The sequence below is a fragment of the Triplophysa rosa genome, linkage group LG14, assembly GCF_024868665.1.
Source record: "Triplophysa rosa linkage group LG14, Trosa_1v2, whole genome shotgun sequence".
In the NCBI taxonomy this organism is placed as follows: Eukaryota; Metazoa; Chordata; class Actinopteri; order Cypriniformes; family Nemacheilidae; genus Triplophysa; species Triplophysa rosa.
In genome coordinates, this window is record NC_079903.1 from 18,156,059 (window position 1) to 18,169,337 (window position 13,279).

General features: G+C 37.4%; 1 protein-coding gene across 7 annotated transcripts in view; it reads left to right on the forward strand.

The window, feature by feature from the left end:
• The window catches only part of dock10 (dedicator of cytokinesis 10), a 106,161-nt gene that overhangs the window by 46,291 nt on the left and 46,591 nt on the right, over positions 1 to 13,279 (forward strand). For all 7 annotated transcript variants that reach the window (XM_057351952.1, XM_057351953.1, XM_057351955.1 and 4 more), the window contains exons 3-6: positions 3,284 to 3,373; positions 7,529 to 7,611; positions 11,604 to 11,676; positions 13,063 to 13,194. In XM_057351952.1, the coding sequence (XP_057207935.1) occupies positions 3,284 to 3,373; positions 7,529 to 7,611; positions 11,604 to 11,676; positions 13,063 to 13,194 (378 nt within the window). The remainder of the gene's footprint in view (positions 1 to 3,283; positions 3,374 to 7,528; positions 7,612 to 11,603; positions 11,677 to 13,062; positions 13,195 to 13,279) is intronic.

Here is a 13,279-nt window from a genome sequence, read left to right on the forward strand (position 1 = left end):
CTATAAATCAATAGAGAACACAACTATAGAATTCATGTTAATATTTACTTTTAAAGGGGTGATATGACACGGCTAAAACGAATATTATGGTTTGTTTTAGATGTAATGCAATGTGTGTACACGTTTTGAGGTTAAAAAATGCTGTATTTTCCACATACCGTGCATGCTTGTATCTCCTCTTTGCCCCGCCTCTCTGAAACGCGCAGATTTTTTACAAAGCTCATCGCTCTGAAAAGCGAGGTGTGCTATGATTGGCCCGTTAACCAGTGCGTAGTGATTGGTCGAATACTGCAAGCGTGTGTCAGAAATGTACTTTGTATTTTACGTGTCTATTACATGCATGGGCAACTTATAACACACCAAAGACACAGAAAAACATGTGTTCGCGCCATATGACCCCTTTAATGAATGCATTACTAGGATAGATTGCAGTGCTTCATTTTGCAGTTAAGTTTAACTGCTCGGTTAAGGTACGTTTGGGTTTAGATAGCTGTGTTAATTGTTTTGAGTGCAAAAACATTTCTTTGAAGAAAAGTGTCAAATCGACAGAGTAGAAAAGAAATAGTTCAAAGTTTGACAAAAAACGTACACAGCAAATGTTCTCTCACCATTCCAGATTTCTAACATATACTAACAGCGTTCAGCGCGGACTCGCAACTGTGAAAACTGCTGCTCTCTGTACTGTTTTTCTGTCATCTCCCATCATGTTCATACAGTATGTAAATTGCATGTGCTTATTTCGTCCCAGAGCGTACGATTTGAAAAGGCCTATACATTTACCCGCCCATAAACCCTCCCCTCCAAGAAATCAGAACAGAAGTGGTCGAATATGGAAAAAAGAGACAGATTAAAATCGTCCACTTGTGAGCCGATCGTCCAAAATGCATCTTAATACCAGTGTGTCTAGAGGCACTGAGAGTGCGCTCAAATAGAGATCGGTGTATTAATAGAGCATCAAATAGAGAGCGATTGACCAAAACTGTATGTGTACTTTTCCAGCTGCGTGGCTCGTGGTTGCTTAGCAACTGCAGACGCCATGAGAGCGCGGTACCCAAGTGCTTTGGGAAAAAAGGAGAATGCTGATGCATGGTTGTTTTTAGACACATGAATATGAATATGTCCTGCCGGCTGAAAATAAAATAATTTATTCGTTTCAAATTGAATATATGTGGTAACCACATTTAAAACATTGACGCCATTCATTGGGTTTTCTTGAGACTGTTTATTCGGGTGTTTAGTGTGGAGGTCAAAAAAATGTCTGTAACACTTTAGTATAGGGATCAATTCTCACTATTACTGTAACTAGTTGCTTATTAGCATGCCTATTATTAGCATATTGGCTGTTTATTAGTACTTATGAAGCACATATTCTACATGACCATATTCTACTTCCCTAATCCTACCTAATACCTAATTTAACAACTACCTTACTAACTATTAATAAACAACAAATTAGGAGTTTACTGAGGCAAAAGTCATAGTTAATGGTTTATTATCAAGTGTCTATAGCTGTGAAACATTATTTCCCATATTCAAGAAAGCGATTAGAAATACTGTCCTCCAAAATCCCCAGGTTGTTTGTGTATAAGCAGCTTATTACAGCCCAGTTACAATTAAAAAATAAGCAACCTCTAAAAACAAAAACAATTGTGGATTGTGATGAAAGTGGGCCATGTGTAACGTGAACATAAATAGTTTCCACAATACCCTCACATTTTTTACAATATTACGCTTGCTAAATCTGCTTTTACATTTATGTATTCGGCAGATAAGCAACTTAAAGTGCATTCAAGGTTTACATTTTATTCATATGTTTGTTCCCATAATCTTTGGGCCTGGTCACTTCATGCGTTTTCTGATCGTAAAAAGACCAGGTGTAAATGTATGATGTATTGTGTGCTCGTGCTGTAGTTCCGTCCCCCCGCCTGCCTCCAGCCTTTTTCCGGAAATAATTGTACAGCTGTATCTCTCTTTTTAAACTATATACTCTTCGAAGATACCACATATGCAATACTACTGTATAGGTACTCAAGATTTATATGAAACTGCGTGTGTTACCCCATCTTTAACATTTTAAATAAGTCAAAAATGCACGAAACACTGTTGCATCCCCCCTTTAAGACTAAAGGTTAAACGCCCACTGTTACGATTGGTATTCACATAGAAAATAAGATTCAGTGGCTAAAACTAGAATACAGCCACATTTCTCTTAGCCAGAAAATGATCCTAAATTAGTTCTACAACCACAATGCAGCACCTGGCAGCATGCATATGCATTAAATATTGAAAATACAACACACCAAAGTTAGCAGACTCCTCCAAAGGCATACACAATACTCCTGGGAGTTTGATAGGTTTATTCCTTGAAACCTGACTACAGTTATCACCGATCAAAACTTCAGCAGACACCATTGAAAGGATCCTAAATTGTGTATGTTGTACCAAACCGTGTCACATCAGCAGATGAAACAATTACTGATTGCTGTTCGGTAAAATATGTAATGTCACGTTTTTGAATAACAGTTTCTAAGCGAAGTGTTCGTCTTCATAGTGTCGTGAGCATGTGCATGGGAAAGTTTTTTGAATAAAGTGTGTTGAGGAGGTGGTTAGCCAGTTGTGAGTGGAGCAGGGTTAAGTAAGCATTCATTTATTTCTCCTTATGTTGATCGAAATCACACCATCATATTTGTCATGACATACAAAAATCATACATACAGCCGCTGAAAAAATAAGAGACCATTTCAAAGACCATTTTCAGTTTTACTGAATTTACTATTTATAGGTATGTGTTTAGGTAAAATGGTCGCTTTTGTTTCATTCTGTGAACTACAAACAAGATTTCTCCCACATTTCATACAAAAGTATTGTTTTTATTTGCAGAAAATGAGAATTGTAGAAACAGGTCACAATAACAGAAAAGATGGTCTGAGTTAACATATTTACTTTTAAGCAATACAACAGTCATATTTCTACATGTATTTAGGAAAAGTAAAAAAATATATATGTGATGATTTTTTTATCACAGTTTTCATGTGTCTTGTCATGCTGTCAGTCTTTCACATTGCTGTTGGATGACTTTATGTCACTCCTGACTGAGGTTTGATTTTGTTTGAAAATGAAAATTCAACAGACACTGGACTAGAATGGCCACAATACATCTTTGAAATAAAGGCATGACACAAACAAAACCAAAGACACAAGAAAAAAAATAGAAGTGATTCGCCAAATACACACGCTGCCTTTAACTCTTTCTCTCTGTCTGTCTGTCTCTAAATCATTCCAGGTGTCCACTTGTCCCAAAGAAAGGAGAACAGTGAAGTCCACTGTGCCAGAAGGAGCTGATGAACACGCTGAATGTCTGCTGGTCAGACAGGTAAGTGTGTGCATGTGAGTTTATTTGATTGTAATCCCATATCAAACAGCTGGTCATAAGCACACAAAAGGGCTTTTCACACTCGAAATCGTTAACCCGGGGTTATCTGTTCCACGTTTCACACTGCTTAAAATTTACCAGGGGTTAAGTAATAATCCTGGGTATTCATAACCTGACGTTTCACACTGTACATCACTAAACCCTATTTGCGGTGTTAATCTCACATCTGTTAACCTCTGGTAAATTATAAGCAGCGTGAAACTGATAACCCAGGATTCTGTTTACCCGGGTTTAGAATAACCCAGGGTTAATGATTTCAAGTGTGAAAAGCCTAGTGCGGTGATATCACATGAATACCATAGACTGTAAAAAAGATGGACGGCGTGACACCGCTTCCTTCCATTGTAATGAACTGAGTGTAAAACGTCCGACGATGGGCGCTGACAAATTAACAAAAACATCAGTTTGGAGCCTGGGCATGCGCAGAAGGAATCATCAGTGGTGCCAGAGTCTGCGCAGTAGTGAGAACGAAGTGGAGCGTGGTATCAAGGTCCCGCCCATATTCCCTGATGACTCAATTATGTTACCACACCCACAAACTTTTTACTTTTGTCTCTTGCTATGGGATCGTTAGAAGGCGTTTCTAGGTTTGGTTGCTCTAGTACAGTTATAAGCAAACACTGCAATAACTGACGAGAGACAGATGTAATGCTTTACTCCAATTGGTAGTCGCTCGCGAAATTTGCTTCTCATTTGCATAAAGTTGAAGATTTCTCAACTTTTGTCGCTTGACTCCTGTCACTGGACACGCCCACTTCCTGTCGCCAACGGTCACTGTCGCTCGTCTCAGCGGATGTCGCTAGGCTACCATTGAAATGAATGAGATCATATCGCTCTTTCGCTGCCTGTCGCTGGAGGTCTGAACAGGCCGTAACGACCTCGTAGCAAGAGACTGGCAACACACAGCGATTCTTAACCCTGCTAAAGTGATGCTGACCCCGTCGGAGCAGGGTTTTATAACTCTGGGTAAAATGCGGTGATAACCCCACTTCCAAATTACAATTGTGAAACGTTAATTTACCTGGGGTTAAAGGCAGGGTTTAAAATGAAGATAACCTGGGATTAAGCACAGTGTGAAAAGCCTTAAACATTGGGACACTTTTGGATTTAACTGTGTACATACTGTATGAAAGAGAAAAAAGTTTGTTTGAATGTTTTTATAGTGTTTTACCTTTTAGTTTTGTATGTGTTCCTCTGCTCAGGATATGGTGTTTCAACAAAATTTAAAGTCGTCATGAAACGGAAGTAGCGATTGTTTTTATTTCCGTATCGTGACGTGTGTCCGAGTGAAACAACTTCTGAAATGAGAAAAAATGTAGGGCGGTACTTGATTTCGTTCATCAAGTACTGATTGGATTGTTGAAAGTTGGGTGTTGCAAACAAAATGGAGTCAGATTTGTAAGGCAGTTTGCAATCAGTCAGTCATTGAAGCCCCGCCCTCACGCCATTCCTCGTGACCAGAAGTGAAGAGAGGTCGTTTCAAGGAGGGAAGGAGGTTAACGTTTTTGAAAAACATAATGGTGTGCACGGACAAATAATTGATAATAAATACTGCAACACTGTGTAAAACAGTTAGAATTATCATGTTTAATTTCATGCCGACTTTAAGGAACCTCTCATGTGAAAACTCCTCTTCCTTTTCCTGGGCCAAAGAGTTATTAAGTTTGACCTGATTTTAGTGTATGTGTGTGCGCACACATGTTTCTCTGCAGAGGGCCTGGCTCTGGTTTCTTTTTTTTTGGAAGAAATGGGTTTTTGTAAGGGTGCAATGGAGGGGTAGGACAGTTTAGCCACACACACACACACACACACACACACACACACACACACACATCTAGTGAGCTAATCTACATTGATTGAGCAAAACCATTAATTTGCAACTGATAGTAAGGTAACACTTTGTTTGGACAGTCCACTTTAGAATTTTAACTAACCATAACTTAAGTAACATTACAATGAGTGCGTTTACATGCACAAAAATAAACGGATATCTATCAAAAATCTGCTTATAAAATAAACGGTAACACTTTACAATAAGGTGCTATTAGTTAACATTAGTAAATGCATTAGCTAACAATGAACAATTTCGTTTTTCAGCATTTATTAATCCTTGTTAATGTTAGTTCATGTCAATACAGCTATTCATGTTAGTTCATGGTGCATTAACTAATGTTAACAGTGACAACGTTTGATTTTAATAATGTATTTATAAATGCTGAAATTAACATGTAGTAATATTAATAAATGCTGTAGAAGTATTGTTCGTTGTTAGTTCATGTTAGCTAATGCATTAAATAATTGTTAACAAATAGCACCTTATTGTAAAGTGTTACCAAATAAACCTGTTTTCATGTGTTTACATGCATAGTAATAAACCGGCTACGCAGAAAGCCGCGTTTACATGGAAGTTTGAGACTTGCCAGGTTTCTCGCATGCAGTGACGTCACCATCGATAGACTGTTTAGTAATTAAAAATGCAGTGAGAAAACAGTCAGGATATTTTTTATGTCCTGTATTTTTATATCTCTTCTTATTGTCCGCAGAACCAGCATATGCAACAATAGTTTTTCATTTTTTACATCATTTCTACATCAACTGCATGATTCGAGAGCGGACTTTTATTACTTCCGTTTGGGACTTTTACTATTGTACTACTGTCAGACATGCGCACATAAACAAAACTGAGAGAAAACCGGTAAAGGCGGTGAGTAATGGGCAAAAAAAACCTACCTCATGCTGACCGGGTTTTTCTTACGCCGTTTATGAGCTTTCCCCGATAAAAGAAAACCGTTTTACGTGTTTACATGACCTTACTTGTTATCAGTTTACTAAGCATAATCGGAGTAAGACTGTGCATGTAAATGCACTCAATGTCTTGTCAACTACCAGTCATTATTAGTAGACAGTATTAGTCTATACTGTCTGCTTAGTATCTCTCAACACTTTGATGGTCCACCAAAAGACTACTGTTCTACTGACTATATACGTGACTTTATATGTAACTACATGTCATCTTACTAGTGGTGCAACGGATCACAAAACTCACGGTTCGGATCATTTTATGGATTTTGGGTCACGGATCGGATCATTTTTCGGATCAGCTAATGTAAATTCTCATCATCGTTTATTACTATATAGTATTATAGTAATAACTATAATAACTTGTTTTTGCACTCAATCAAATGCTCAAGAGTAAACAGCTGATAACTGGATCTCTAGAGATTAGATTATAAATGTGACGGGTGTTATGAATGAAGTGGTGATCATGAAGTATCTCGAACGACTTTCTCTCATTCTCTTAAATGCGTTACTGAATCTGAGTGGGTGTCCCGTAATAATTGCTGAAGTGGTGTGCGTTTGCGCATAAATCGCATCGGTTGGGCTTTGACTCAACACAACATTGCTGTTTACGCAGCAGTTTAACTCAAGATATATGCGAGAATGCGCTTTGATGTTGTACTCGTCCAGAGACTGGAGAGAGAGCGAGAGCGCGTGCGTGCGTGCTAAAACTATCTGATGAATAAATTTACAGTTAATCCGGGGGTCACATGCATTCCGAACTGTAGCGAACGATCCGTACGTTTCATCACTACAATTTACCCTGTACACTAACCTAACCTAAAAGTCTGCTAATACTCTACTGAGAGTCAATTGACATGTAGTTTACACTTATAGTTAGTAAAATGTCTCAAGTGGACTGTCAAAATAAAGTGTAAGGGGCGATTCACATTTCGCGTCTTTTGCACGCGCAAGTTCGTTATTTTAAAAGTAGACACGCGATGTGCATGCGGTGCGACGCTCCCATTTTTCTAGGTGCGTCGGCGCCGCATCGAGGTGAAAATATTTCAACTTTGCAGAATGCCGCACAGGCACCGCATGAGAAAGCAGTGCGGCTTGCGTCTTCCGTGCGGTTTTAACCCTATACATATAAGATTATAAAATCATTTTAGCCTGCTTATCCTACACTCATTAAGATATTCATCAAACAATCATTCTGTGGAAAGTTTTGTGTTGGAGGCAAATGCTTCCTGATTTTTTGTAGTTCTTATATAACACATGAACTTGATTGAATCTAACTCTGTTTTAACTTTACAGGCCTGTCAATACTTCAACTCCCCCTGGCATGTTGTGCAATACGAACATGAAGAGTACGCCGGTGATTACCGCATATTGCCCAGGTAAAAATTAATTGCTGCTTTATTGGACTTTCTATAGTACATTACCACTGTGTTGGATGGTAGCTTTTATTTTTGGTTTCTGTTTGACCCTGGTTACTAGTGCTTAGACAAGCATAACAAACCATTCATTAGCAAATAGATGTTATGGATATTATTCTTACTTGGACTGAAATAAAATATCATATTGCAGAGCATCTTCTTCTGCTGTATCTTTAAGGAAATCTTAGGTCATCTTCCTAATTCTAAATCTTAAATATAAAACATGCTTGATATGATCAGGGCGGCCTGGTTTTTCTCAGATTGGGAGGTGTAAGATTTGATCTGTGAACTTCTCACATTACACGTTAGTCTGGACCAAACATTGAACCTGTTCGAGGTCCTGGACACGATTTTTTCTAAGAATCTGCGGAGGGGCAAATCTGGGACACAAATGTTGTAAAAAGGCCCCTGGAGGCCACAGTCCTGGGAAATTTTCCAAACGGAATTTATGCGCCCTTGAAGGGCCCTTCGCGAACGGGACGCCATTTGTAGGGGCGTTCCAAACGAAAGTGAACACCTGAATCCCTTTGCGAAGGGCTCTTTCAGAAGTCCGTTAGCGAAGGGTACATGCCATGGTCACTTCAAGGAAGTGAGTTCCGTTTGTGATCACGTGACCTTGGATTACCAGTTCTCGCGACGCATTTTGAAGCAAATATGGTGCGGGATTTTGACGTTCCCTAAATGTAAGTACAATAATTTAGTTTGTGTTTGTTTTACACCGTTTTTGTCAGTGAGGATTATTATTCAAGATGGTTAAAATATAGTATAAGGTATCTTAGGTTATAGGAAAGTATGTTTAATATGTTTAAAAATAGCTACTTGTTTATAGGTTTCATTTATCATATATTTCCTTTATTATTACCAAGTTTTGTGCAAAAAACAAGGTGAAATATGACATAATTACACAGTATTCAACATGAAGTATTAAAAATGTTGTTTATTTTCAACAAACGAGCGCTGGATTCAGAGTGCACGTGTAGCGTTGTCAACGGAACATTTGGCCAGTCATTCCCTTTGTGAAGAGAGTTCCAAACGCAGACACGAGAGACAGTAATGCCCTTCAAAGAGTTCACTTCAAGGGCTCAGCCCTTCGAAGGGAGTAGGGCATAGGGATGCTCACTTCCATTTGAAAAATGCCCCTGCAGTGTTTCAATCAGTGTACAATCCTAACTGAACACACCTGTCAGTATTTTTGCAGCATACTATCCGTCCGAATAGTATTCGAACGTAGAATTAGTATGTCCCAAATCATAGTATGTTGAAAATAGTATTCCAAAGTTTCCCGGATGGTGTACTACTTCTGGTAGAAATTCGAAGTGCAGAATGATGCACACTCTGACGGCTGATTTTACCCACAACTCACCACGAGTAGGCGGAGTTTAGTGACGCTCCACTGCATTAATAAATTATATAAATAAATTAACAAATGTAAGTGTACAGTAAACATTACATACAAAATAATTAATGAATAAATACCTTAATGGAAAGATGAGCTGTATTTTGATGTGTGTGACAGTTATTGGCCACAATGTTGTCTAGGCAACAACGGCCACTTCCGGTTCCTGTTAGTCTGTCCCAGTGTGTGCAATCTCTTTTGCCATGCACTCAAAAGTACCTACTATTCCAACACTAAAACAGTACCCACTATTAGGGCTAGCATAAGTAGGCGAATTGGAACGCAGGGACGTGCTCAGTCTGAAACCGCTCCCTATCTCCTATATAGTTATATTTACAAATTATAAGCAAAATTTGAATAAACAAATAAGTCCTCTACCTGCCTGCCATAAAAGGTCCCGTTCACTCTGTGTCTGTACTTTGCAAACAGATGCATTAATTCACCACTTTAAACTATCGTCTTTAAGACAGTTAAGACTATTTCACAGATTATCATCCACCATTATCGTATACTTTATACATTATGAAAATATACTGATAAACACTGTAGCGAGATGCTTGCGGTTTGGTTCTTTTCTTTATTATTTTAGCAATATTGTTTTTACCTTACACCACCGTATATCTACAGAAGAACTAATTAGTGTGTCTGTGTTCAGTTTGGCTGCCTGTGCGTGCAACCATTTAATGTCATCACAAAAATGGCGACCTCCTTAGGTTAAAATGAGTATTACATTAAGGGTTTTTAAAGAAATGAAAATATTTTATGTGTTTCTAACGACAAATGCTAGTAGTGCAAGGCTATTACAACGAATGAAGTCTTCCTAGTCAGGGATCCCTTTAAAGGTCAGAGGGGGATGCAGGCAGATAAAATGTGTGTGAATGTTTGTGTTTGACATTAGTGCTGTGGTCTGGATAATAACGCTCTGAGGTCTGGTGTGGTTTTAAAGTGTGCTCAGGCTGACTGAAGAATAGATGCCTGTGTGTGGGGCCTTGTCAGAATGAAGGATATTTAAAGTGGTGAGATTTACTAAATGATGTGGAAAATACCGCCTACAATTCTTAAAGGAACATCTTGGCTAGTTGCTCATTGTAACCAGACTAGGTTTCCTTGGGGACCTGACCTGAAATGCCATTGCTGAAGTCCAAAGCATGCTTTATATTAAGACATTTAAAAGTACAGCGCTATAATGTTTTGGGGTGGTCTGATAAATGACTAAATTTCTTTAAGAGTAATAAAATAAATAATAAAATTAGCTAACAATTGAGTTTTCTCTGTTAATTACACAATGTTTTTTCAACAGTTGTGTTTCGCTTTAATGTTTTACTGTTTCTTAATTAAGTTTAAATAACACGCTGAATACGAAAATCACATTAATCTTTTTTTTACCATCGACGGTACTTACAAAAAACAAAAAAGTATTTTCACACATTTATCAATTTTGGCATTATTACTCGTACGCTGAAATGACAAGGTACTGGCATAACACTGAGCTCAAAACAACAGTTTAACATAATAAAAATGAGTCGTCCAAAACTTCAGAAGTGTACATTTGATTCTTTTTGTCTTTTACGACTAATACTGTCCTCACCAACCAAGTTCCTGACGTAGTCACCTATCATCGCTTCATCCCACCTTCCCTGTGCTACAGATATTTCTAGAATTTTCTGAAGTGACAAATGGAAAATATTTTTTCAAATATGTGAAAATTTTTACAGTTTTTGATTATTTGCAAAATTCCTATATATCGTAATTAATGTGATAAGCTCAAAATTTACTTGAGCTGAATATACACTAAAACATTGATGCTACATGAAAATAAATATAACCATAATAATTAGCACCACAGAATTGTTCATAAAAACTATAAAAAGTTTGGGCGAAACAAAACTTTGTTACACTGTGATATTAAATGTTGATAAATAATTTTTCCAAGTAATCTATTTTCATTGACGTTTTAAGTGATTTTTTCAATTGTAAGTATCATAATCGGTTATCGTTGAAACCGTCTATTCAAGTTTGATTTTTTGCAATGAAGGGGGTGGGGTCTGACTGTGAGTGACATGTGTTTTCCATTGTTGTTCAGCAAAGCATCGGAGTTGTAGATCTTTGTTATAATGAGAAATGTGAAATATTTTTTGTTCATTTTGAAACTACCTGTATGGCAGGACAAATTAGACTGTGGCGTCGTGTTGAGATATCTCAATAAACTCTTAGTTTGTTGCTTATTAATAGTTAGTAAGGTAGTTGTTAGGTTAGGTATTGGGTAGGATTAGGGATGTAGAGTATGGTAATGCAGAATATGTGCTTTATAAGTGCTTATAAACAGCCAATATGCCAATAACAGGCATGCTAATAACAACTAGTTAATAGTGAGAACTGCCCCCTATACTGAAGTGTTACCAAATTATTTAATAAACAAATTCATATCAGGGGAGTTTACCAATCATATACTGTTGCCTTTGAATCTGCACTTTCAGGTTTGCTAACATGTCTTTGAATTTGGATTTCTTTTTCATCACGACTCTCATCTCTGTCCATAATTCTTCTCCCTCCACAGGAAGCCGAATAAAGCTGAGAAGTTGCCCTCACACTCATTTGAGATCGACCATGAAGATGTTGACAAGGATGAGGTCAGTACAGTACCTCTCAAGTTGAATAATTCCCTCTAATTTTAAAGGTGCTGTGTGTAATTTTTTGGAGGATCTATTGACAGAAATGCAGTATAATATTCGTAACTGTCTTCAGATGTGTATTAAGATGCTCGACCTGATTTTGCCAATGATGTTGACCCAAGGACATCTCTCACTTAGCAAAGTTCAGGAAAGCCAAACCTAAATGTGTGTTTGTTGTGATATTAAAGCAGTTAATCTAAAAGCATTTGCTTGAATACAAAAAAATATTTATTTTTTAATTTTTGGATGGATTTTGGATTTTGAACCTAGTGAGCAGCTGTAAAGTCACTACCGCTCAGAAAGACAGGCAATACTTGACACACGATGCAGTTTGGACCTGGCTTAAACAGAGATACTCTTACATAGAGAGATGGAAGGGGTATCTCTGTTTAAGCCAGGTCCAAACTGCAAATGTATAGTATAATGCAATTTAAATCGCTTTGGATAAAAGCGTCTGCCAAATGCATAAATGTCATTAAATTGCATTGTCATGATCAACGCAACAGTCTCAAGTCATTACATTTCAAATGTATTTATTAAAACATTTTCATTAAACAAAACAAATACACAATATAATGTTTTACATTGCCCATGTCCTTTTTTCCATCAAATTTCATCAGCGTCATGTGCATACATGCAGTTTTAGTTATTTCGAGTCTTCAATTTACTGCTAAAACCTGAAAGCCATCGTTCAATATTACTATTAAATGGTTAGCATTAGCCTTTACGTGGTATTGGCTAAAAGTTGCAGGTTTTCTTCATAGACTTCAAAAAAGTGGGAGAAACTTTGAAAATGGGCAAAGAGGCAGGATACATTTATTGGCTTTATTTAATTATATATTATGCAATACCGTATTATTTTCATCAACCGAAGACTTTAGAAAGATTTAAGTGGTCTATTTATTTTTTTACATGACTGCATTCTTTTTTTCTTTTTTTATGTTAACTTCCGTTATTTGATAACCGACTGATTGAAAAGACTATATACCTGTACTGCTGGTCATCTGTTTTATTTATTATTATTTAACAATGTATTGTCTTTTATTATTCTTTTATTAGTTTGTTAAGTCTTCGTGCATTTATTTAAGAAACTGTTTCATAAGTTCATATAACATTTAAAAACATTTAACTTTAAAAAAGGGTTTACAACAACATTACCATCTTCTGTTAGATGTAAATAGACTACGTCAAAGTGATATGATATAAAACTTGATATAAAATGTCCCTCTATTAGTTGGAAGGCGGTGGGGGCCCACATCGATATTTTTTCAGGGGGCCCAGAATTCTCTAGCTACGGCCCTGCATATGAATGAACCGATAATTCAAATCACTTCTGTTTTGTAGGACACCACGTCTTTGTCATCGTCTAAAGGCGGAGGAGGTAGTGGGAGTGGAGGGGGAATTGGTGTCTTTAAGTCTGGCTGGCTGTATAAAGGGAACTTTAACAGCACCGTCAACAACAGTATCACTGTTCGGGTCAGTGACTTTTCTATAAACCCATTCCAGATCCACGTTCCTCAAGTACCTTTCAGGCTATAGTAAAAACTTTAGCTCACAATCT